Source organism: Diplotaxodon limnothrissa, linkage group LG1, assembly GCF_057381915.1.
Source record: "Diplotaxodon limnothrissa isolate DT_005_m linkage group LG1, D_limnothrissa_male_GT1.1, whole genome shotgun sequence".
Classification (NCBI taxonomy): Eukaryota; Metazoa; Chordata; class Actinopteri; order Cichliformes; family Cichlidae; genus Diplotaxodon; species Diplotaxodon limnothrissa.
Window position 1 is genome coordinate 15,820,850 of NC_140596.1, and position 26,392 is coordinate 15,847,241.

The following is a 26,392-nucleotide window of genomic DNA, read 5'->3' on the forward strand; positions in this document are numbered from 1 at the left end:
TGCACAGACTGCCCTCATTTTCTTACCTCAGCTCAGGGTAGACATTCTCCAGGTACCATTTGAATGGCTTACAGTTTAATCTCTTCTTCATCTCCAAACGACTCTGGATACTGAGGGAGAGGAAGGAGATGGAGGAAGAGAATTAAAGGGTTGAATCAGCTGTGGTTTCATGTTTAAATTATACGCCTCGTCAGTCGCTTTGTAAGGGGAGAGAGTGGAGGCTCGGGGCATGTCTGAGTCTAGATCCTTTGGGGAAAATATAACTGTTTGGACTGACACTAGAGGGGAGATGCCAAGTCTGTTCCCACAAGGTCACATAATAAGCATATATAGTGCTGTCTAGCTACTCTGGTTGAATGCGAAAGTGCTTATTGCTGTGTAGACTTCTGGATGTGTGGCATAAAGCAGAAGGAAACTAGTATAAGGGTGAAAAGCATTCCTTAACACACTTACAGTACTTACTTTGTCCTGCTGGTGGCATAAAACTAAGAGGATCACAAAGTCAGCAGGTGTCACCCCCTAAAGAACATGAATGTCAATCCATTCAGCAGCTGTAGGTATTTTTTTTTAATGGCGGATGACTGACGCTGTCACTACGCTTGAAACAATCCTGCGCCAACCTTTTTAAGGAGCGTTGTCATCCCTTTAGGGCATAAATAACAGCAGCGTTTCCGGTATTGTAAATCAGCCACTGACTTTTTGTCCTCTTCTGAGCTACATTAACATCCTCACTTAAGTATAAAAGGGAAAAATTACACCTTTTATGGCTTACATTCTGCTAATTGGCAGTACAATTATAATTATTATGTCCATTCAAGTGGCTTCCTTTGTAATTTTATGATCCAGCTCCATTATTATGTTCAACTCCCACAGGGCTAATACTTCATAGTACTTACTTCCCATAGGGGACATTTCTTGCTGAGGGGACAGCGGCATAGTAGAAGTTTTTATACTCGTCCATCCACACCTCTGCTGCTCTCCTTGTGTTCCTGATGGATGGGTGAGAAGAAGAAAATGCACAAAGGCGAGGGAGACAATGGGTGAGGATAAGACCGAGAGTCGGTGAGGATTTAAAAAAAAAAAAAAGACAGAAAGGTATGTGGCACACTGCACGACTCCTGAATGGACGTGTCTGTTTGGTGGTTGTGACACACTCACTGCCTGCTCATACACCCCCCGACAGCCATCAGAGGGCACAGTTATCCTGGCTGTACAAATGTGAATGTGTGTTTATTTTCCCTGTTATTGCAGCCGTTGGTCAACAGCGTGTGCATGCTGCCAAACAAAGTGTTGACGTGTGACATTTGACAATTTGTCAGATTTTTATTTTTCGAGTGATGTAACGGACTTCTGACAGACTACGTGTCGGCTGGAGTCAATAAAATACAACTCAATCTTTGCAGTCCAGAGCAGCTCAAAGTATGACACTAACAGTCCTTCCTTAGACCGAATCAAGACAAGAGAAAGAGTGCAATGATGATTATAGCAACGGGGGGTAACACTGAGACCTTAGTAGCTTCTGTTGCTCTCCCAGTTTGCAAACCTCAGTACTGGAACCAGTTTATATCGGCCTCACTGTTTATGGATTGCACAAACACTATTTTTGCAATCCAGTTTCTTAGGAACAGATATGCTCCTCTGGTTCATGCAGTGTCTCATAAAGTAGGATAACATAGTGAGAAAGTTAAACAAGCACTCCAATTACTATTTTTGTGAATTTTCAGGCAATTATTTCACAGTTCAGACTTAAAAATAGGGTTAAAACTGCTAGCAGGGTTAATTATAGCCATAACTGCAGTACAATCAGCTTCATTATGTTTACCTGTGAATCCCTAAAGTGTAAATGCTTTGACCAAATTATAGGGAAACTAAGTGCCTCTTTATGTGATGTCAAAAGCAAAAGTTATGACGCGCTTGCCGGAAGCCTTTCATATTCTGCAGAAATTCTCTATAACCCATGAGTTGCGCAGTTTTAAATAGCGAGCAGTGGTTTTGTCTTAGTGAGGCTCACATATTTCTAGACATTTCCAAACTCGGCTTCCACTTACTGGAAGAGAAGCTTCAAGAAAACAACTCTTCTAACATCTGAAGGTTACCAGCGACCGTGGTGACACTAGATGCCCTATCATTATTACGGTATTTTAAGGGTTTATTTTGATGTGCAGTCTCTTTGTCTTGCAGGATTTTTTTACTCTCATGCACCTGCATCCCAAAAATACAGACACCACACACTGCAAACTTTATTTAGGTCCACAGGGGCTTTTTGTCACATAGCAAGCTGCTGCTGCCACAACACGCCTATTATAACTCTGCTGTGAAATGCTGCTCCCTGAAGAACAATTACAATGTCATCCAGGCAGACAAAACAGGTGCCGTCTCCGAGGTCCCCAGAGTCACTGCAGCAGCCACAGGGATGCTGTCTGGGACTTGATTCAGGCTGAAGGGCAAGGCGCTGCCTCAGAGCACAGATGAAGCTGCTCTGCTCTGTAATAGAGAACTCCACTGCACCCACTGATTAATAAGTGATGTCTTCGATTGTTAGGAATGGTTGTGCAACTAATATGAGACTGTGTTCAGTGTTATGAAACTGATGAAAACATTAGCAGTCCACCGGTGGTGTCTAATCTTTGACACTGTTTGAATAAATGTTGGTTTAATGTTGAATTTCATCCACAGTTTTTTCCCCTCTAAGGGTTCTACCGAGCTATGAATTAAATCTCTTCAGGTATTTGTATGTAACTAACTGATAAGAAATGAGGGGCTGAAGTCAACTAATAGCCCCGACTCAAAAATAGGAGCTACTGCAGAATAGGCACCACATGTCACCCTGACATGCTCTTTATTTCTTGCTCCCCCTTAAAAATATTACCGTAATCACAGCCAATACCAGAGTAACCACAGTCATTTCAAGCTCCTTGTTATCTGTTTGTTTATCCTCCCACATGTTTACCAATCGGGAGACTGAAGGTTTGTTGGGCTCATTACCAAGGGTGGTTACTCATGGTTTCAAGAGACAGATCCATATCTGCCCATGTATCACATTCTCCACTACTCGTGTTCAATGTTTATGGTGCCGCATATATCTCAGCTCTAAAGGGCAGCACATGGAAAAAACAGATTTTCTTCACTTTTAGTTTTTATTTTTTTTTATTTTTGAAGGAAATATTCATGAACTTGTTTAATTGATGGTACTTTGTTTTAATTACTCAACACTGATTTAATTCTCAGAGCATTAGTAAAACTCACAAACTTACAAACCGCAGCCACAGAAAATAATGAACCGAAAGAGACTACTATACACATGATCTGTGCTCATTTCCAGCTCCATAGTTTTACTCCAGGACTCAGGGGAGTAATTCACACAACTCACAAAGAGAAGTCTCTTTTATCCTACACACTCGGTCTTGGTGCAGCCCCTCAGGTCACCTGCTGTCTGAATTAAGCCTTTTTAATTAAGCCTTTTTATCTCTATTCCTCCTTGATTCCTCTCAGACCGTGTACAGAGAGTTAAAGTGGGGCCTCATCTTTCCTCAGCCCTCAGCCTCAACACCGGCTCTCCACAAGGCTGTGTACTGAGTCCCCTACTGTACACTCTGTACACACATGACTGTGTTAGTTCCCACCCAGACAACACAGTCATCAAGTTTGCAGATGATACCACTGTGGTGGGGCTCATCTCAGGGGGAGATGAGACTGCATACAGAGCTGAAGTTCAGAGGCTGTCAGATTGGTGTGCAGACAACAACCTGGACCTCAATACCACCAAAACAAAAGAACTGGTAGTTGACTTCAGAAGGAGGAAGTCCGAGCTGCAGCCTGTCAGCATCAACGGGGAGTGCGTGGAAAGGGTCTCCAGTTTCAAGTTTCTGGGTGTGCACATAGACACAGACCTCCAATGGAGCTCTAACACCTCTGCGGTCTTAAAGAAGGCCCAACAGCGTCTCCACTTTCTGAGAATCCTCAGAAAAATGGACCTGAAGAAGGAGCTGCTGACCGTCTTCTACCGCTGCTCCATTGAAAGTGTGCTGACATATTGCATCGGTGTGTGGTTCTCCAGCTGCACCACAGCACACAGAAAGGCACTCCAGAGGGTCATCAACATGGCCCAAAAAATCATTGGACATCCTCTTCCCTCCCTGAAGGACCTGTACAGCACTCGCTGTCTCAAGAGGGCACGCAGCATCCTACGGGACTGCACACACCCAGGACACCGGGTGTTTAAGCTGCTGCCGTCTGGCAGGAGGTTCAGGCTGCTGAGGTCCCGAACAAATAGACTCAAGGACAGCTTTTACAACAGGGCAATAGCCCTGATCAATGTAAATAGCTGACCTGACTGGATACCTCCCTGGACTTTTTAGGGGGAGGTAACAATGTTTAAAACGATAACAATAATATTTATATTTATAACAAGGTGCAATAATAATTAATGTGCAATAATAACAGTGTGCAATACACATACACTTATTCTTCTTTTTTATACTAAGTTAATATACTGTGTTGTGTTGTTTGTTACGTTGTGATGTGTCATATCGTGTCGTGTTGTGTTATATGTAGTGCCGACGTAGGACAGTTTTTCCAATTTCATTGTACTACTGTACTATGTATGACTGTGCAATGACAATAAAGAGTTATCTTATCTTATCTTATCTTGTTTAAGGGTCTAAGCTGCAGGTGGGTGGAGCTGTTGTGCTCAAAGGCAGAGATGAGCATAGCACCGATATGCCCTCTCTTTGTTATCACAGAGAGCCAAGATTAGAAAAAACTGTCTGAAAAGGCAGAGATGAGAGCAAACGGACATCTGAGCTTTGGCTTGCAGAGACTATTTGACGGTACCCTAACCTTATAAATATGAGGAGCTAACATTATAACTGTATATTAGGCTATAATATATATTAGTATATTGCTTTTAAGCAAATAAGTACATTACTGAAATTCAAAGTGCTTTAAAAAGAAAATCCAGTATAAATATTGAAAAACCATCATCAAAATGGAAAGGAAGAGCTTAAACTGCTTCTATGGTAAAAAGTATCATAAAATGACAAGGTTTTTCTGAGACTGCTAGGTCACTTAAACATCAGCTGATTGACTGTATTAGCTGTCAGTGAACCGCAGATTTAAAACAAACAAACAAAAAAGTCTTCCTAACCCTGTTAAAGTTGGAACACGCTCAGCTAGTCCTTTTCTGTGCGGTTGTTCTGCTGCACAGAAAAGTGTAAATCAAAAATCTTCAGTTTCAAGCTAAACAGCAAACTCATCTGCTGATGAAAATCACGTGACAAGACAAAAAGGCCCCGGAGGATCCAGTAAATGAACCTTGTGGTGGGAATGTTTTCTCAAAGGCTGTTTCCACATTAAATTTAGTGAGTGAAATTTGAACCTCAGGATAAACATCCTCAGTATTTGGTCTTGAAATGTCACTACAGTTGAGTCAAACTGTCTCCAAACTTTAACTGACTCTTAGAAATGAAGAGTGGGTTGTGTTAGAGCAGGTCACCATTTGACAGAAAGGTCAGGGGTTCAATCATCGTCTTCTCCGGTCTGCATGTTTTAAGTGCCCTTGGGCAAAATTCTGTAAACATAATTGCTCCCTATGCATGTGCGTGATCAATAAAAGCAATATGGCTTGTACTGTAAAAGTGCTTTGAGTGGTCATTAAGACTAGAAAAGCATTATATATAAAGGACAGTCCATTTAGCCTCCACATTTCTTGTGATTTACAGTGAAACTACTTAAATAGAGATTTTCCCTCCCATATTTTATGTAAGGAGAAAACAAGTTTTTTTATATATGCTCAGCAGCAATAATAATAAATAAATAGAATGAATTCAAGTACTGCTATTATCCAAAGCTCTTTGCATTTGATTACCCATTCACATACTGATGATATGGAAGGCTGGGCCTAACCTCAGAATGCATTTGGGCTTTGGTGTGTTTTTGGATATGACAAATAGAGAACTGTGTGGCTTCACCTTCTGAGCTAAAGTCACCAAATAAACCCAAATGCATTAACTGTAGTGTCATTATGGAGATGCACAGGCTGCAACATGGGGAATTTTGATGAACTATGTGATGCGTGTAACCTGACTGGTTAAATGAGTGTTCGGTCCTCTTGTATGTGTGTGTCTGCATGTGTGTCACCTTGCAAACACAGTGCCACTGCCACCCGGGAAGGTATAAGGATGCTGCTTTCTGAAGACGTGGCCAACTCTGCTGCAGGGGATGATCTCCAGACTGCCGCCACATTGCCACACACGGAATGAGATCTCTAAAAACACAGACAGACACGCAGGCGGAAAAAATGAATAAAAACAGGTAAGTTAATTACTACAAGCCAAGAAAAAGTAGTTAAGTTAATCCACATCTGCATATCATGAATGTTTGGAGTGTGTTGACATTGTTAGATTTGCTCTCCAGCATTTGAATGAGCGTTCTTTAAATGAGCACAGCAATGTCTGAACTGTCAATCCAGTTCTGATTCATTGGACCGCCTCGAGAGGAGCCTGAATCACTCCGTCAGCTGTTTATTCTTACCGATTTCCCAAGTGCATTCAGACAAAAGCAAAAGGGAGACACAGCTGCTATTATATCATTGTACTGTTTGCAAATGAGCTCTATTGTGCACACTCTGCACTGACTCTAAACATTATTACACTGCCACTGTAATTTCCTAAGATCAACTGTACTAAGGAAGACATCTTTTACCTAGATATGACAACCAAATTACTGAAGGATTTTCTATTATCTCGTTGTTGGCATGGGCACCCAGATGATCTCATGAGTTGATCACAGTGTGAGGCAAATCCACGTTGCTGCTTTAGCACCAGATCTCACAGGGGAGTGGAGATTTTATAACTGGGCAGGAATTTGTGGTTTTCTGAGCCAAAAGTGCAGCATTTATGAGGGAAAGAGATTACAGTTGCAAGCTCATTTAAGTCTTAAAGATATAGTTCAACATTTTGGAGAGACATGTATTAGGTTTTCTGCAGAGAATGAGATCAGAGGTTTGATACAATTATCACAGTTACATGTCAAGTATAACGATGCAGCCAGTAATCACGTAGCTTATCATTGAGAGTACAAACAACAGGAAACAGCAAACCCAGCTCTATCCAAAGCTCACAAAATCCTCCATTGTTTGTTTAGCCAAATCACTGTCCGGCATATAAGGATGTGCAAACATAACGTCAACAAAACAGCAAAAAAATTGACTGCCTGTTGGATGCATAGAATCAGCAGACTCAGTAAACCGGTTCTTGATGTGTTTATGGCTTCAATTACTAATTTCAAGTCTTTTTAAACATAAAATTACAAAAACAAAAAGTAAATAAATCAGGCTATGTTTTAGTGCAAGGTTATTTCGTTATTTAAAGTCGCTACTGAATGATCAGATGACAGCAGCAAAATGCTTGGCTTGAGCTTTAAAAGAAAAAGAAAAAGGGACTTCAATTTATTTGTCATCACTGAGTTTCATTGAGAAATATAGCTGGGTGTCATCTGCATAGAAATGAAAGTGTATGGAGGGCAGTTCTAATAATATTACCTAAGGGAAGCATGTATACGGTAAAAAGGACCGGCCCCAACACGGAACCCTGTGGAACACCGTGGCTAACTTTAATGTGTAAAGAAGACAAAAACATTTAAATGCACAAATTTGGTTTGATATGATTCAAACCAATGCAGCACATGCCCTTGAATGCAAACAGACTGCTCTAGTCTCTGTATTAAAAGTTTATAACATTTTATACATTTATCATTTCATAATGATATAACATCATTATACTCAATGGACATATAGGACTGTGCTATTAAACCTGCTCAAAGAAAGTGAATGAGTGTATTTTCCAAAACACTCATTAAAACCTTAAAAGCCTGGAGACAAAACGGGAAACCCAGGACATGCCTGCGACTTCACTTGACTTTCCACTTTTAATACCTGTGTTTTATGCAATTTTTGATTCTTTCACTAATCAAGACTTTCTATTCTTGCGACATCCATTAGACACTTTCTTCAGTCTACCATGAGCTTCTAAATTGCACCACTCACCGAGATTTTCCCCTCCCCATACATCCATCATCATGTCATACTTTCCCAGCTGCTCAAAGTACTCTTTATCCATGACAAAGAGGCCACCTGCTATCATTGGTGTCCTGGAGGGGCAGAAAAAAACCAAAAAAATACAAGAAACAAGAAAATTGAGAAGGCATTGGTAAAAATTGAGTAGATTAATACTCTGTTAGTTGCATATGATACAACCTGTAACTTTTGAAAGTGTGTTTGTCTTACTTTATAGGAGCGATCGGGTTGCCTTGTCTGGCTCGTCTCTGCTCCAGAGTCATGTAGTCCCATTTAAACACCAAATTCCAGTCAAAGCCTGCCAACATAAACACACAGACAAAAAAACACTGCACAATTACGACCATTAGCTGGGATTAAGTAGCAGTCTGGTTGTATAATTGGATTTGGCAGGTTCATATTAGATGACTGGGTAAATCAGCAGTTGCCTGACTTCAAAGGCAACTGCTGTAACTGTTTAAGTGTTAGCAGAGAGAGTTAAACTAGTGTAACTGGCATGTATCTGTTCTACAATACACTGCAATCAGCACAGCCAATACACCACTTTGGCTTTTACATTAATATACCTCACAGACCCACACAAAAAAGAGAAATGTTGCAATGCAAGTGCCAACACTTGCTAATCCAGCCAAATTAAGAATTCAGAACACTAAATTTTTTATTATGTGAAGTCGTTAATTAATTATTAATATAAAAAAGAGTGGGGGGTTTTTAAGCTATGAGTAGTTCTTCCATTTCCAGTGTGCATTGCACCGTATGTAAGTTATATCCATCAGCATCACAGTGGACAAAAAAAGGATATTTAATGCGTAAAATTACATATATGACACCAATTATTTAATTAACTTGAATTCATTAATGTCCTTTCTGGATATCATCTACTGGAGTTATACTCAAGAAGGCACATGCCCAAATCAGTTGGATTGGACATTAAACTGTCTTTAACCCACCAGCTCTCCAGTACAAAGTAGGCGTGATGTTCCATTCAGCCTATGTCAGAATAAAAGAAGGAACTGTCTAAAAGATTTAACTGTTTAAGTGTTAGCAGAGAGAGTTAAACTAGTGTAACTGGCATGTATCTGTTCTACAATACACTGCAATCAGCACAGCCAGTACACCACTTTGGCTTTTACATTAATATACCTCACAGACCCACACAAAAAAGAGAAATGTTGCAATGCAAGTGCCAACACTTGCTAATTCAGCCAAATTAAGAATGCGACTGCACGGCAGTTTCACATTCAGAACATTAAATTTTTTATTATGTGAAGTCGTTAATTAATTATTAATATAAAAAAGAGTGGGGGGTTTTTAAGCTATGAGTAGTTCTTCCATTTCCAGTGTGCATTGCACCGTATGTAAGCTATATCCATCAGCATCACAGTGGACAAAAAAAGGATATTTAATGCGTAAAATTACATATATGACACCAATTATTTAATTAACTTGAATTCATTAATGTCCTTTCTGGATATCATCTACTGGAGTTATACTCAAGAAGGCACATGCCCAAATCAGTTGGATTGGACATTAAACTGTCTTTAACCCACCAGCTCTCCAGTACAAAGTAGGCGTGATGTTCCATTCAGCCTATGTCAGAATAAAAGAAGGAACTGTCTAAAAGATTTATGATGAACAAGTGGGGGATCATGTGTGCTGCCTCATGAGATAATAAGATAATATCTGCAATACTTTGAAGAGGAGGCACTGTTCAGTGAACATTTCCTGGTGAGAAACAGTTTGAAATATACCATGTTCCTCAGGAGGCCTCGCCTTAAGTATGAGAAATACCTGGAGAGAACAGTTTATGAGCTACAGCACTGGATGGCAAAACACCTGGTCTTAATGCGGCTGTGAGATAACAACGTCAATTCATTGTAAATGAAAAGCATTAAAAAGCAAATCCTCTAAAACCGTAATAAATGCAAAGCCTCGCTGTCAAGCTCGACTGACTAGACTACACAGGAGTCGAGTGTGTCTTTTGTGTACTTTACCTCCTTTCAGATCGGCAGAGGCGCCGACATATTGAAAGTTGTCCATGTTGATGACATCAATGATGGGAGAAACTACTCGTGTCTTATCCTGAGAAGGAAACACGGAGACAGTAATTAAACAAAGCCACTTCAAGGACGGATGCAGGTTTGGAATATCATCAATAAATATTTACTACAAGTTAATTAAAAAGGACAAAATTATGCAGAACTACAAAGGACTCAGAGCACTTAACTGTGTTTGCGAAATTTTAGAGCGTAAGTAAATATTCCCATCTGCAAGCTTATTTTATGTTCTATATTTAGTTTACTGCCACGTTTATGACGTAAAACTGAACGTTAATCAGCCATTTCCTACCAACACCAAAACAAACCCAAGCTTTAAAAATCACAGAGCCACATCACCCGGCAGTTCGAAGAAAGGATTACTCAAGCGGCCCGAATGACAAAAACAGAAACAGCTTGCAGATATTGGGGAGTTCATTTGTTTGAGCCTGAGACATTTTTATAAGACAAGGTTTCACAGTGTATGGTGGGATTCATTATTTAGAGAAGCAGCTAAAGCAAAAGAAAAACAAAGTGAATTACTCTGACAGCGCAGCGTTTCAGACTTGGCTCCAGGCATTTATTAACGAGGGAACAACAAAACAGCACATTCGGGAGGATCAAATGCAGAATCAGACTGTTTTAAGTCAACTCAGATACATTTTTAAAGAACAACAGTGTCCCATTTCAGATTAAGATTACAGTCAATCATGAAGCTCCTTTTTGAAGTCTTTATTTTAAAAAAAGGCTTCGCTCTAAATATCACCAGACTGTATCTGTAAGAGAGCTCGGTTTGCGTTTATAAAGTTTTTCCTTTAATGGAAATAAAAATCAAATTGCCAGCCCCAAAAGATAAAAGATCTTGTCACCCATCAAGATCTGCATGTCTCACACTGTCAGGTTTAGCTGTGATAATGGGCTTTTATAATGAAAACAGGCCCAACATTCCTGTGTGAATGAAATGTAGTCATGCGCTCCTTGTTTCTCACATGAATGTTAACAAGACACTGACTGATTATAAGCTCAGAGGTGCTGCTTTGTAGCCAACCCCAGCCTCCGTGTAAAGGATTAGATGGAAAAAAACATGAATTGCATCAATTTTATGCGTATTTTACTGGGATACACTGGTCAGGGAAATTATCAGGTCAACCTTGCTATTTTGGGAATGGATCCACTTTTGTCTCCAGAGCTGCTTTAATTTCTCGTGGCACAGATTCGACAGGGTGCTGGACATTGCTCAAAGATTTTATTCCACACTGACATGACAGCATCACAGTTTTTCAACTGCATTTCCATGATGGGAATCTCCACTGTTAGGTTTTGTATTGTTGATTGTCATTTATGCTTAGAAATATTTAACCATATATGCTTAGAGGTGTATAATCAATTGTGTAGTGATAGGATGTGTGATCTTTAGCAGGCTACAAAGGCTTGGTGTGGAATGCACACCTACATCCTGGGAGTATGGGAAGAGGTCGTACCTTGTCTTATTGTGTTATGGTAGGATTAACGTAGCTATATCTGTCTTAGTCTAAGTGCCTTTTGGTTTGATGAACTGTTGGATTTCCAGACCAGCAGGTTTAGGGAAGTTATTTATGGGGTCACACTCTGACCACACACACACACACACACACACACACACACACACACACACACACACACACACACACACACACACACGCAAGGTACTCTTTGTGTGTATGTAGACGTCATATGTTAATGAACCTATGCATATTCATGTAACCTCAATAAAAGAGCAGTGTTACGGGAGAACGGACGAGAGCAACTGGGGTCAGGCGAAGGAACGGCGTTTGTCCGGTTCTCTCCCGTGCACGAGAAACATGAAGAACTTTGCCTACTTCGTGTCTTGCTTGCTGTGTAATTATATTGCCTTCAACGTTCCAGCGAATAGGTTCAAGCTACAAACCTATCATCCACAATATATCCTAAAGTTGCTCTATTTGAATAAAAATCTGGGGATTGTTGAGGCCCACTGAGAACTTGTGAACTGTGGTCATAAGGGGTCAGCACCAATACTTAGACAAGCCATGGTGTCCAAACAATGCTCAGTTGGTAGTAAAAGGTCCAAAACTCTGCCATTACACTACCACCAGCCTAAACTGTTGATACAAGGCAGAATGGATCCATCCTTTGACCAGATTTTGACTCCAACATCTGAATGTTGCAACATTTTTCCAATCTTCTATTTTCCAATTTTAGTGAGCCCGTCTGAACTGTAGCCTCAGTTTCCTGCTCTCAGCTGACAGGAGTGGCACCCAGTGCGGTCTTTTGCTTGGTGTAGCCCATCTGCTTCAAGGCAAATGTGTTGTTCAGAGATGCTTTTTTGCATATCTTGGTTGTTACAAGCGGTTATTTGAGTTACTGTAGTTTTGGGCCATTCCCTATAAACCCTAGAGATGGCTCTGTTGTTAAATCCCAGTAGATTAGTAGTTTATGAGATACTTAGGCCACTCCCCCTGGCATCAACTACCACGCTACATTCAACGTTGAAAGTTAGCGGGTTGTCTTGACTGTATCTACAAACCTAAATCCACTGAGCTGCTGCCATGTGATTGGCTAAATGGATATTTTCAATGAGTTGTAGGTAAGACGAGTACCTAATAATAAAGTGACTGTGAGTGTTCGGAAACTTTCCCCCTAAAAGATTTATTTTGTTTCCAGCGTTTTTGTTATTTTTAAATGAGCATTTTGTAGTTTTTTGGCCGTTTTCTTTTTAGATCAAACTATGGTATCATCATTTAAACCATTTATGAGCACAATTACAACATGTGAACTGTTTTTCACTTATCAATGGTATATGGACTGATTATTATAGATTGTATTTGAGCGCTCAAAGCACTTTAAACAACATGCTCCTTTCACACACATTCATACAAGCATTTTTGTCTACACTAAATAGTGTCTAACAATTACACGGTGATACTTTGGCATGCAGACCGGAGCAGCCAAGAACCGAACCGCTACATATCTACGATATTTTCCCCCACTCTGACTAAAGATAACAGGTCAGTGCACAAGAAATTGGGCTGAATCCAGTGTAGTGTTTACACGTGTCAATCAATGCACAGTGACATAACTGACTGCCTTTGTTTCCTTCTATTGGTCTATTAAATGGTTTACTCTGTCCCTCTGAAACCAATTAAAATTTCAACAGGTTTTCTGGGCATTTTCACTATGAATGAGTTGTTTATGTCACACTTTTGCTTTGGAATGGCTCCACAGTGTAGTGGCTTACACATTCTCCCAACAAGCAAAAGATACAAAGTTTGTATCTTTCCCGGGAGGAGAAACAAATCCCTTTTGGGTTGTGTCGGCAAGGTGTACAAACTTGTAGAGCAACACACCATGGTGACCCCTTTAGAATAAGGGATTAGTTGAAAGTAGCTTCTTTTTTTTTTATTATTCTGCTTTAGATTTTAAACCAATTAGAATCAAAAACAAGGCTATATGCAAACATAACTCAGTTAAAAGGGCACTTTTCATTTCAAGCTGTCGTATTAGAAGAAAGATGGCCAAAGTGCAACAATTTCACTGTCTGGCGAGATCTTCTTCAGAGCGTGCCCTGACTGATAAAACTGAAAATTCAATGCCAGTCTTTAAGAGGAAACCTCCCCCCATCTAATTTGTATCTTAACTATTGTTTTTCACTTGTTTGTTCACTGGGATATGTGCTCAAATGTATTATAATGATATTAAGATACGAAGTTGTACGCTGTGTGCGCGCGTACCTCAGCCACTCTTTCAAGCAGCGGCTCTAGCCAGTGGTCATTACATTCACAGTGAGAGTCCAGGAAGGTGAGGACTGGTGCTGTGGCAGCATCTGCACCACGAACTCTTGATCGCATCAAGCCTGAGGGAAGTTAAGAAAAGAAGTGTGATTAAAAACAACAGTCCTGCTGCCAGACTGAACACTTTCATCCCACATGGTGTGCAGCAGCACTGAGATTTCTTTCGGGCATAAAAGTTATGATAAAACCTTCTTCTTCTAAAGTACCTTCTCTGCGGTCATTTCTCAACACGCGTACTTTCTCAATCTTCCCCAGCAGCGCTCCATCCTCAGCTGGAACACACACAGACACACACAGAGCAGTGATGTTTATTTGTATTTTCACACTGATGATGCTAGCTTTGTTTGCGTGTGTTCACACAACTCACGATTATCACTGTAGTCATCAACCAGAATGATCTCTTTGACCAAGTGAGGTGGACTTTTCTTCAGGACACTAAACAGAGTGAGATCATATAAAAATACAGCACATCTGCCTCAGAATTTGAAAGTACACAAAGCTCAGTATACACGCCTACCTGACCACAGTCCGCAGCAGAGCAGAGCGAGCCTCATTGTGGAAGGTGATGACAACGCTCGAGGCCGGCAGGTCTGACTTCCACTGCTTATGTCTGCAACTGCACAAAAACAAGACAAAACCCCCCAAAGACATAAAAATTAGGGAAAAAAAGAGAAAAAAATGGTTAAAGTATGAATGCTTACATGCGTAGACAAACACGCCCACACACACAAACAATCACGTCACCGAATGTGTGAGCCAAGCTGTGAGCTGGAACTGGTCAGTAAAGCGATTTTGAACACAATAAATACGATGGCGCACATAGTGACACTGACACACACACAGAGGATGCAATGACACACACTCTCATGGAGTAATGCTCTGCTGCAGCTGGGATTGACACTGGGTTTATCATACCGTGAGGCAAAAATCCCATGAGATGACGGGTGTGCCTGTGTATGCGTGTATTTGTGTGTGCGAGCATACCCAAAAAGACAAATCCTGCACCGAATTTAAAGTAAGGAACATGAGTGATAGGGCACTACATGAGAGGAGAGTGACAAGACAGAGAGGAGAAGGAGGAGGAGGAGGGAGCCAATAAGGGCATGAAGAAAACTTTCTATTCCATCTGTCACTTAACTACAGCCACTCTGTCAAACCTGGAGGTAAAAACCCAGAACAGATACGTTTTACAAGATCACGTGTGAAGGTGTGCCATTAGTATTGGCTGTCACACTTGTATAGTTGCTGTATTCGTGTTCATTTCTACTGGGGGGAAAAAGCATCAGAGATTCAAGTCATTTTGATCCTGCGTTGAAAACAACTAGGTGCTTTTGCTGAAACAAAAACAACTGGGCTATTTTTTCCTCCTGGAAATGTTTCACAATGATTGCTGCAGCACGCTCACAAATTACAAAGACATCGATACCAGATCAATAGGAGACACATCCTTGCTCTTTTTAGTAGGCTAATGGCTCCAACTGTCTACTTTTGACCAACATATAAGTAAGGCCAGGTGACTACTTTAACTATGGCAGCTGGACTAATCATTTAGACTATTATGGAGTAGGTCAGTAACATGTTTGGAATCATGTTCTTTTTATATAAATAACATCAAAAAAGTCTAATATCAACATATTTCAAGGTATTTCACAAGCAAAGTATGGAGGGGTCTTTAAAATTCTATAAGATTATGAAAAATAAAACCACAGAGAATTTGAAGAACTTATGCACGGTAGATTGCAATTATCTATGGAGCAAAATAAAAGCTTGGTACTTGTCATGCCTATGACTTTCATGGCTTCAGGGAGCACTGGATGAAAACAAGCAATTCTGTAGTGGAAATATCTGCACGGCCTCGGGGACTCGAGCAAGAATCAGCATCACTGAATGCAGTTTCTCTCTGCATTAATAAAAACAACTTTAAACTCTCCCTTTGCAAAGAAATAAAACAGCGATCGGAGGAGCAACTGAGGCGGAGAGGAAAACTGGAGGCTATTTTCTGTACGATATGGAAAAAAGGACTTGTTTTGGAGCAACGTCTGTGGTCATGGAGATTTTCTGGGCTGACTTGCTCGTTTCAGCAAGACCATGGTAAACCACAACCTGCGCGTACTGCAGCGGCACAGCTCCACTGTAAGTGTTCACGTGATAAAGCCCGTAGTCTCGGTTTTTCACTCGCTCAAAGTATTTGGTGCATCATGAAATTTAAAAACCATAAGAAACCAAAACTGTTCCTCAGTTCTTACATGCTTACAGTGGTGTTTAAAGACAAGATGACGCTGCACCCTGTCACAACTTCACTGAAATGTGTTTAAAGGGAACAAATTGAATGAGAATATGCATTAATAAATATCTTAGTTTAAACAAGTGATATGGAATGTTTGTATTAATCATTTAAACCCTATATCATACCAAATATAGAGGACTTAAACTTTCACCATGACGTTTTGTTTATGCTTGCTTCTTAAGAAGTTATTTGTTAGTATTGCTTAGTCCATGTGAGATATATCCAAGATAAAGAAGTCTCTACAAGTCCAGGAAATGGTGTTCCAAATATTTTGGATACTACATATATAAATCCCTTTTTCTGCTGCTGTATTAGAAAAAGTAAAAACTTGCTCTTTAATATTTCAACACTTCAGCGGTGCCTGTTCTCTAGGTGTAAGGCCTTTCTGCTGACATTTTTTCACACAATCCAGCGATTTGGTCTTTATTAACAAAAGGGTAGCACCAGAAGTTAGGACATGCAACCAGACTTATACAACGCTAATGGACTTTTCACTGCCAAAAAGGCCTGTTGAGCTGACTAAAACCTAATATTCTTCTAATAAAAGAATCCAAACGAAGTCATTTTATGATTTTGTTCTGTCTGTTACAACAAGCAGAACAATACGCAGCTTTTACAGCCTGTGGGTTTATTTTAGCACTAAGGCAGACAGTGTCTGCTCCACTGCTACTTCCTGGTTTCCACTGTAACCACAATAGCGAGAGTTCCTGAGAGATCTTATCCAGTCTGGGATCAATTAGTCAAATCAACGAATGTGATAAGACAGCATGTATTCGCAAAAAAAAAAACCCCTTTCGATCACCCATGAAAAAGCAGAAGTTAAGAGGGATGTCATTGTGTTTCACATATTAGCTGTGTGTGTGTGCAGTGACACAGGTACGTACTGATCATGTCTCGTGTCTGGTACAGCTCTGTCCATTCGGAGTTTGTCACTTTCCACCTGGTTGAACTTGTTTCTGGCGTAGGGGTCTTGACCTGGCCGGACCACCGTGGCTCCAACATACAGATCCTGGTCAAAATCCTGCCAGCGCACCTTACCTGGATGGACACACACACACAAACACACACACATTAGGCACATCTCCAACCAGAGATATCCACAATAGATGCGCGGCACACACTGCTTCCCAGTCAGTTCTGTGACCACTTGACCAGGCTCATTCATTTGAAGGTGCCATTTCCTTCAAGGTCACCTTTTTGTGCACCAGCAGTGACTTGATTTTGGGTTTGATGTGGCCAAAAAGCAGCATGCAGCACGGGTCAGATTGTTTCTCTCAAATGTTTTCACTTCATGTGCCTCGGGACATTACAGCAGAACTTTGTGTTGACAGTCTGGCGCAAAAGCCACTGTGACTGTCCACGCTCCTACTTCAGCTGAAAACTACTCTTTGATCTCTCGGTCATAGCCAGAGACACAGCTCTCATCACAAGCAGCGCTTCTTCACAGGACATTTGGGTCATTTTGAAAGAGAAGTTGATGTTTGTATTGCCAGGGTGCAGCCTAAAGATAGCAACCCTAAAAGGAGCGCAGGTGTGTGCGTGAGAAGACAACATTCAAAAGGTAAAACTGGGTAAATTTAAATCAGGTTTGCTTTATGATTCTAACCTCAGATCTTTTTGTAAAAGCGCCGTCTATAATATGATGCTATAAACCCACAAAAGTGGTATATTAAATATTCAAATGCACAAATATTAAAAACACTGGTGGTAAAAAACTGGTGAACCTAGGTTTTAATACGAAATATTTTCTCGTGTGAATTTCTGGGAAATCACGTTAAATAAATACAGCACATCCAAAAATAAAAGCCACCACCAAACGCGATATTAAAACCTTCAACAAAGGCTGCAAATGCGTCTGACGAATGAATGGGATTACAGATCAGTGGGAATATGAAATGTAGGAGGCAGCCTGGCTGATGCAAGAATCCTTCACGACTGACAGCGAGGAAACCTGGCTGCTTCAAGCTGCTGCTTGACGAGGCAGCGACATGGCACTGAGGAAAGCTGACATGAAATTTATGCCGCCTGTATGCGAAAATACGCGGGAGACAACTCAGCCGACAGGGCGAGACTACTTTGGTAAAGCCAGGAAACACAAAAGAACATTTAATATGCACCGCAGACAGTCAGGGAGGGAGCACTTGTTAATTTGTTGCAGTTTAGAAACATGATTTATAAGATCAGTATAAATAAAAATATTTTTTAGTGTTTTGTGTCGTGTCAGTTTGACCAAAATACTGAAACGCTGCAGAATAAACAGAGAAAGCCGTCACGTTTAGTTTCACAGTTTATCTCCGACTATTGAGACGCAGACACACACCAATAATAACGCAACTAATTAGCTGGGTGCAGCTGTGGCAGTGAGAGATTACGCCATCTCCCAGCATAGATGAGCGCGTGCATGGCAGAGAAGTTGAAGAGCGCGTGTGCGTCTGCGCGCGTCTCCTGTGGCAGCACGTGAACGTGGTTCGCGTGTCAATTAACCGAAACTCGCGACTATGATCCGCTCGCGACTGTGTAACGGTGCCTCGGAGACGCGTGCGTCAGAGTGTGTGATGTCCTTGCTGATATCTGTGTTTAGTGGCAGCGAGTAAGCGATGTGGTGAAATGAATGTTAAACCCGGGGTTGATTACTCCGCTTCCTTCAGCGGATTAACGCTCCGCTCTCTCCGGGTTTGCCCCGTTTTTCTGCTGTGTTCGCGATACCGCGAGGCCTCTTCGGCAGGTACATCTATGTGCGCTCAGCCTCTGTCATGCAGTACTGGTCAATGATGCGATCAGCTGGCTGAAATTATAGCTGTTTGAACAGCTTTCACTCTCACTCCGACTCTCGGTCGCTGAACTGGTTGTTGTTTTTGTTTGTTGCCGCATTTTGTAGAAATCCCTCATCACGTTTCTAAGTGATGCTAACTGCCAAAAAGGATTCAAGCTCAGTGTCATTCCCCCAGTCTGTGCTGAACCATGAGCCCTCACTGCCTAGCAGACAGCTCAGAGGGCACCAGTGCTCGATGTGTATTTAATGGATGCGTTTCAATTGAGATGCATCCTGATCCCACTGCCTGAACTCCAGCACCAATCTGTGCCACTGCTCCCGTGCACCAAGTGATGCATTCACGAACCTGCCACTTAGTCACTGTAGTCACTGAGAAGGATGTTGATTAATATGCAAAAGCTAAAAGATTCCCAAGTTATTGAGTTTGGCGTTACTGAAGCTGTGTTACTATTTTAGTAGGGAAAAGACTGCTTCCCCATGTGCTACAAAACACTCCGTAGATTCATAGGACTGCGACTGCTGAAAATGCGCCCACATAGAGTCATTTATCAAGACTCACTACGGCACTTCATCTATAAATAAATGAATACTCTGACCAACACTGCCACTGTCTGCGTCTTATTCAGCAAATAGCTAGAAAGAAGTAGATAAATGGAAGGGCGTCAAATCTGAATTTTTATAACGCGTTTTCAGCAGATTTAGAAACTAAAATCGCAGCAGAGAATTGGATCGCTCCACTTGCAGGGACTGAGATTAACACACCACAGTTGGCTAAAGCTTGTGACAAGTTAAATCACTATAATAACAGAAATATGCGCTAAACACACAGACTGAAACAACTCTGTTGTTTCACTGGCACAAAGACTAAAACGTTTTGGGAAGAGGTCGAGGTGACGCGTGAGAAAATTTGTTCAGAAAGAAATTCCACTGGACTCTGAGCCGCTTCGACTCCTTTGCATCCACAAGAACATAAATATGAAAAGTAAACAAAGTGGCGTCAGCTAAAGTTCTAGCCAAAAATCTATAAAAGCATCATTTTAAATAACTACACTCAGCAGCCACTTTATTAGGCCCACCTAATCAGCAAATCACATGGCTGCAGTTCAATGAATTTAGGCATGTTGACATGGTCAAGGTGATTGGGGAAATAATTATTTGATCCCCTGCTGAATTTGTAAGTTTGCTCACAAAGAATTGAACCCCCCCCCACCCCGCATCACATATCTGGCTAATCACACAAACAGGTGTCACCTTCTAACTGAACTTCTTACTGATAACGTTGTAGCCTGTTCCAGCCTCATTCACGTCTACAGTCCTGTCCCTCGACATCATCTGACAGCTCTTTAGTCTCACACATGGTGGTGGAGAAGTTGGACTGAAAGAAACTGATTTTGTAGACAGGTGTACTAGTTAAATACTTTAACTTGTGTAATGCGTTTTTTTCCTGGTATTTTGTTTTTTAAATCTGTTTCAATTTTAAAAAAAAATAGAGATTGTTCATTTCCCTGGAAGTGAGCAAACTTACAAATTCAGCAGGGGATGAAATAATTATATACCCCACTGTGAGTCTGAATGTGGGATGGTTGTTGGTGGCAGACTTGAATACAGCAATATTTCCCAGCACTTTGGCGAATCGAAGCTATGAGGAATTAAGGGAGTTCTGAAGGCAAAGAGGGATCAGCCTGGTACTGACGAAGTAGCCGGCGAGCGCAAATAAATGTTTAGTACCAGACAAGACAAATGATGCCAAACGTTCACTAGAAAGAATAACACATACTGAGAGCTTTGAGGAGTTTTTTCTTCACTTTGTAAAGGATTCGGATCTGGAAGAGGGCCAGTGCAGGCTTGTTTTGACTTCTCTGAAAAAAAATTTTTCTTCTTGTTTCAGAGGATTTGGATGTGTTGAATGGAAGGAGCATGCTGTTGCTCCCTCCCCATCTTAGTCATTTTTTCCCCTTGTTTGAATAAAACATATTTTTGGCATGCTCAAACGGTAAAACGATAACAAAACGCTTAAAAACAACCATGAAAAATAACAAGGCGTCAGTGCAACAATGAAACATTTCTAACATACTCAGAGTGACACAGTTTAGTACATTTTATGCTTTAATTTTTTTTAAAAATGAAGATCTGAGGTATCGCCTCACCTTTTTACTTTATAATGACTGTCTGAGTAGGATTAGATAGAAAACAAAACATAACCAGCACCCATCTTTGACGAACCCAAAGACTTACTTATTTACTCTGTTTTTATTAGTAAATCTTTTACTCTTCCACGTATCTCTTAGGCTCCATCTCCTTGTTCTCTTGCTTTCTCAACACTTTCCTTCTGTTTTCTTTCTGCTCTTCTTAAGTGTCCTTGTGTGCTCTGGGTGATGTTGTGATACGCTGTCATTGCTGAGTGTAATGTCACCCTGAAATTGAAATGCCCTCACTTCAACATTCAAATTGGATAGCATTGCTGGATCAGATAAGAGAGTGTGTGTTGAGCGTTCGCAGGTCACGGGCCTGTGAAGGAGGGGCGTTGGCTGCTTCTGCTGCTTTGAGTCAGCCTGACGATGGGTGCTGAATGAGAAATCAGATTCTCCTCCTGCTCTCCTCTTGGCTGCTGGACACTGAAACAATGTCTCTCAGAGTTTGGGTGGAGACGCATAGTTGGTTTGTGGGAAGATCGAAATTGGCTGCCTGGATTATTTTGGACAGGCAATCGGCTCCAACCTGTTTTTAAGTTGGGATCATACAGATGTGCGTATTTCATTGGGTTCCCTCGCTGTGGTTATTCAAACACGATGAGGTTAAGGATGTTCATGTTCTACTGGTAATAAAACAAACTATGCTGCTGTGTTACCGCGTTTTGAAAAAGGAAATGGTTTCGGTTGTGGGAACATGATGCGGAATACTCTCTGGATACATGAATGTGGTTTACAGTGACTGCAGTGCACATGCTCTGCAGCTGGTATGCATTTGTGTCGTGCCTTTTCCTAGAGTTCAGTCACAACTGCAAGCAATGAGAAAGCGAACTCCACAGATCCTGAAGGATCAAGAATAAAAGATAAATTTGACACACATGTGCCTCAGACATGAATCGTTCCTGCCAGTTAAAGGGAACTACTACACTACTTTTACAGGACAGCAGGTCTCGGGAGCACTACTGCAAATGTACCACTACGTTAGCTACAAGTTTAAGAAGTTAAGAAGAAGACAGCTTACCAGAGCTCTGAAGCTCCATTCCCATGTCTGCACAGGACAAATTAAGCGTTATTAGGACAACACAACCAATGGCTGTCAAGATGCATTGTGAGCAATAAACTGTATATAAAAGCTGCCAAGCCTGACAAGTTAAGTAAATGTGATTTTTTTTCTAACAATGTGTGCTTGCAAAGATAAGAAGAAGTCTACTTCTTGCATGATTTATTACCCTTGCAAACACTTTATTAACAAGTATGTCATCTCAATTGCTCATATCAAACCTTAATTATGTATGATTTTTTTTAAATTATGGCCTCATTTTAAGTAAATACAGACAGTAAGCCACAGCTTGCTTTTGGCTCCACTAATTTACAAGTCACTACTGTATAAGAGTGAGCATCCACAGTTTTTACAGTCAGATCCACTCCTCCTCCTGTGATGTGTGGTTTAAAAAACAAAAACAACAATATACTGAAAGCAGGACTCCACTCCCCAATAGCTGAGGCCACGGTGGCTACATCCAAAACTGATATATGGTGTGTGGTTTTAACAAGGAGAAACAGCATCTGGAATAAAAACAGATGTTTCTCAGCCTGTTGCATTGACTCTATTGAAGTTGTAGCACCTCAGAGGTTTGCTCTCTGAATGTCCCCATTTAGCCGTGTAACTGGGCCAGAGAGGTTGTGATATATGATTTGTGGGGACGTTTCCTACCTGGTGGCAGTGTCTCCGGGCCGTGGGCTTTGTCGTCAGAGTTGTGACCTTTGGTCCTACCAGACAAGTCCCTGGACACCCAGTCATCCTGAAAACATTAAGAAAGGCGGTTAGTCACAGTTCTCACACTGTGAGCTTGGGTACAAACAGCAAACAAACCTGAAGCAAGGCAAACAGAAGTGAGTTGAATGTATGAACATCTGATTTGTTTGTATTTGGAAGCGCTGTGAAGATTACAGAGAGAAATGTGCAAGGAAAGACAAAATAGGACCTCACAATGCAACGTAACATGCAGAATGGAAAGAGCTCATTTTAGCTTCACTAGTTCAAGTCTTGGACACCGCTAGAGTAGCTCTGCGTGAGTCCCAGCTCGTAAATGATCCCCATTTATCTTCTACTGGACCTTGATGGACATTTTAGCTCTTCTATCTTTATAAGCCAACTTTGATCTGATTGGCTTTCCTTCAGAAAAAGGTTTAAACAGCAGGTGGGTGGCTGTGTGAGCAGAGCTGTACGCATGAGAGCACATTAAGGATATTCCCTCCCTTTGACATCAAACAGAGCAGTTTGAAACCGAGCGTTTAGACTTTTCTGGAGCCTGAGAAGCACCTCCAGTTTGAGCACTCCTTTTTTCAGTGAAACCTCATGAAATCAAATTCACTATTTAGATAACAGGATGTCCAGCAAACATGGCTCTACTGGTCAAAGATGTTGAACGGTCAAAGCACTTAAAAATCAATAAATTATCCAGTCAACGTGTGCTTTAGAGCGGTTTCATCATCAGTTAAAATACGCACACTCCCGTGATCATCTGCAGCCTGTCAGTTTCTCTCCGTTAGCCATTTAAAATCAATGCTGGCAGCGATTCAGAGGTCGACTCGTTCGTTATTTCACTCACTAATTTGGCTGTTCCTTTCCTCCTCTTCTGTTCATGATTCCATAATTTCACTCATTCATTTTATCCCTGTAAAGTCATCTTCTGAGCCCTTCTGAGAAACACCGTCATTGTCTTGCCCACACCATTTGTACAAATGAACAGATGACCGAGCCACCCATCCATCCTCTTGTCCACATAAGTTACAATTAAAACCCACCGGATCGATACGCTGGCAGGGAACACAATTAGCAGCATTCACTCTGGGTCCAGGCTGCTGCCCTTGACTTCAGAAATACTATTATTCAGCTTTCTTATTTGCTCTGTAGCCCGCATTTCACCTTCAGCCTCTCCAAAATGTGTTATTGATCCGTTTTCTTTATGCCTTCAGGACAGGCAATAACGACGTGATGTCACAAACCACCGCAGACCGTACTCAGCTGTTAATTTCTACCTCTGACAGAAGGGCTAATAGGGATTTTCACAGCTTTTTTATGCATTAATATTAGCAAAAACAACTGCTGTTGTTTTCTGTGACTGTTGCCCATCATTTAACTGTATGCCAAATTTTTAAATCATCTGCTGTGGACAGAGTCTCAGTCTGTTCTGAAACCACAACCTTTTCTCAGTGACTGCAATAAGATTAGACCGTCCACTACCTGCAACAACTATATATAAAAAAATCCTACATAAAATCAATTTCTATAAGTGCTCAGGACAGATGAGTGTGCGCACAGTTAGAGAGTAATGTTCGGCGTAGGATAAAGACTAAAGCTGGCAGTGTACTTCCTGTGCAAACACAGTCTGACAGGTTCTGAGGGGTAAGAATAAAACATGGGGGCTGATTTTCTGGTAAAATAAAGCAACAAATTGGTGCAGGACTTCTTCCTGGTGAAGCAGTTTTCTGAAAAGGAAACAACTTGCAGACATTTTACTATCAACTCTTCAAATGCTGGCTGCATTATGAGCAAATAATAAGCCACCTTTCATTATAATAAGTGATTGAGAAGAGATCAAATTAAGATTATACTTGTTATAAAGGAACACACCCCCTTCTTGAATTCTCATTAGTTTTGATGATCTGTATTCTTTGCAGTCGCTGATCATACTCGTGTTTGCACAAGTCTTTCAAGTACGACCAAACACTTCAACGTGATTATAAGACAATTATTCATATCAGCCAAGGTGTCTCTTTGTCTCTGTCAAGACAAATTTGATGGCATCTATCACATCTTCACTCTCTCCCAGCACGCCCACCCCCACCAGGAAACTGTCATCTGTTTCTTTATACGTCTGGATGCCTCCCAGTCCACCGCGCAGACCCACTACAGAAGCAGTTACATGCTGAAACGCTGCTGTGAAAAGACCTCCATCTAAAGCATCTGTGCTTATGTGCAGCAGCATCATGCACAACATCAAATGTGCAAAGCAGACCTAGGCCAGTGCACAAAGACACTGGATAACCAGGGGATCTAACCTAACACAGCTGATATAAACCTTACCAGAGGACTTTATATATCATGAAATGAAAAAAAGAAAAGAAAAAAAAACTTCTAAATGAAGTCCTCATTTTTAATAAACACTTCTCCTAGCCCTTACAATTTGTGGAGGTAAAGTGACCTACACCCCGTAGATTCTACTGATATTTAATCGCATCAGTAAAGCAGAAGGCCATTGTACAGTACACCATTAAACACTATGTCGTGCACTAGAGACATTTTTACACGTTTCTTTGCTACAGCAGGAAAAGTACAGGTGCTGATAATACTGAGTCTGTTAGAGTGATTAGTTCCAATTTTTTTCTTCATTAGTTTCCATTTTTAATTCATCTCAAGATTTTTGTTTCAGTTCAATTTAACTCCATTCGCTTGCTTCAGTTTAGCTTTTAGTATCTGGAAATGTAGGTTTAGGTTTTATGAGTTTCTATGTTAGTCTTTTATTACTATACTGTGGGGTAGCGGGGTATTACAAAAGATCTTAGTCACATACAACATATACACCAAAGCCTCCGATTGGCTGCTGTGCTGACAAACCTGAGGAAAGTGAAAAAGACTAAAACTGAGGACATCTATTTTCTTCTGCTTATCCAACTCTGGGTCATAGGGGGCGGAGTCTATCACAGCTGTCATGAGGTGAACACCCTGGACAGGGCTTACAGAGAGAGAGAGAGACAACCATTCAATTTAATGATTTAGAAGTGCCAGTTAACCTAAAATGCATGTTTTTTGACCTAAAGAGGGGAAGAGGGTACCGAGATTGAACCCACACAGGGACAGACTCCACAACGAGGCCAACGGTTTTTAGTTACATCTCTTCTTTTTTCAGCGATTCACTGTGGAAATGTCTTTACACTGACACAACAGGAAGTTTCGCCGGTCTGGCCCACTTACGGTCGAGGTGGGCTGTATGTGGCCTACGATGTAAAAGGAGTCCAACATCCCTGATCTATCAGGAGTGTAGCTTGGCTTATTTGAATAATGAAGGCGGTTCCTTGTTCCACACGGATATCTTCTCGCTCCAAATCTGTGACCTTGCAACCTCTTTAGCCATCTCACAACATACCCAGCAGGTCTGAACAAACTCAATCTCGCTCTCTCTTTCTTTGTCCCCAAAAGGATTCGTTTGTTTGTTTGTTT

The 26,392-nt window shown here is 41.1% G+C and overlaps 1 protein-coding gene across 2 annotated transcripts in view; it reads right to left on the reverse strand.

The window, feature by feature from the left end:
• galnt2 (UDP-N-acetyl-alpha-D-galactosamine:polypeptide N-acetylgalactosaminyltransferase 2) overlaps positions 1-26,392 on the reverse strand; it is a 67,632-nt gene that overhangs the window by 3,542 nt on the left and 37,698 nt on the right. For both annotated transcript variants that reach the window (XM_085370864.1, XM_085370939.1), the window contains exons 2-13: positions 22,883-22,970; positions 17,091-17,244; positions 14,437-14,535; positions 14,287-14,354; positions 14,126-14,191; positions 13,860-13,981; positions 10,069-10,156; positions 8,285-8,372; positions 8,045-8,148; positions 6,139-6,265; positions 897-989; positions 27-110 (exon numbers count right to left, since the gene is read on the reverse strand). In XM_085370864.1, the coding sequence (XP_085226990.1) occupies positions 27-110; positions 897-989; positions 6,139-6,265; positions 8,045-8,148; positions 8,285-8,372; positions 10,069-10,156; positions 13,860-13,981; positions 14,126-14,191; positions 14,287-14,354; positions 14,437-14,535; positions 17,091-17,244; positions 22,883-22,970 (1,181 nt within the window). The remainder of the gene's footprint in view (positions 1-26; positions 111-896; positions 990-6,138; positions 6,266-8,044; positions 8,149-8,284; positions 8,373-10,068; positions 10,157-13,859; positions 13,982-14,125; positions 14,192-14,286; positions 14,355-14,436; positions 14,536-17,090; positions 17,245-22,882; positions 22,971-26,392) is intronic.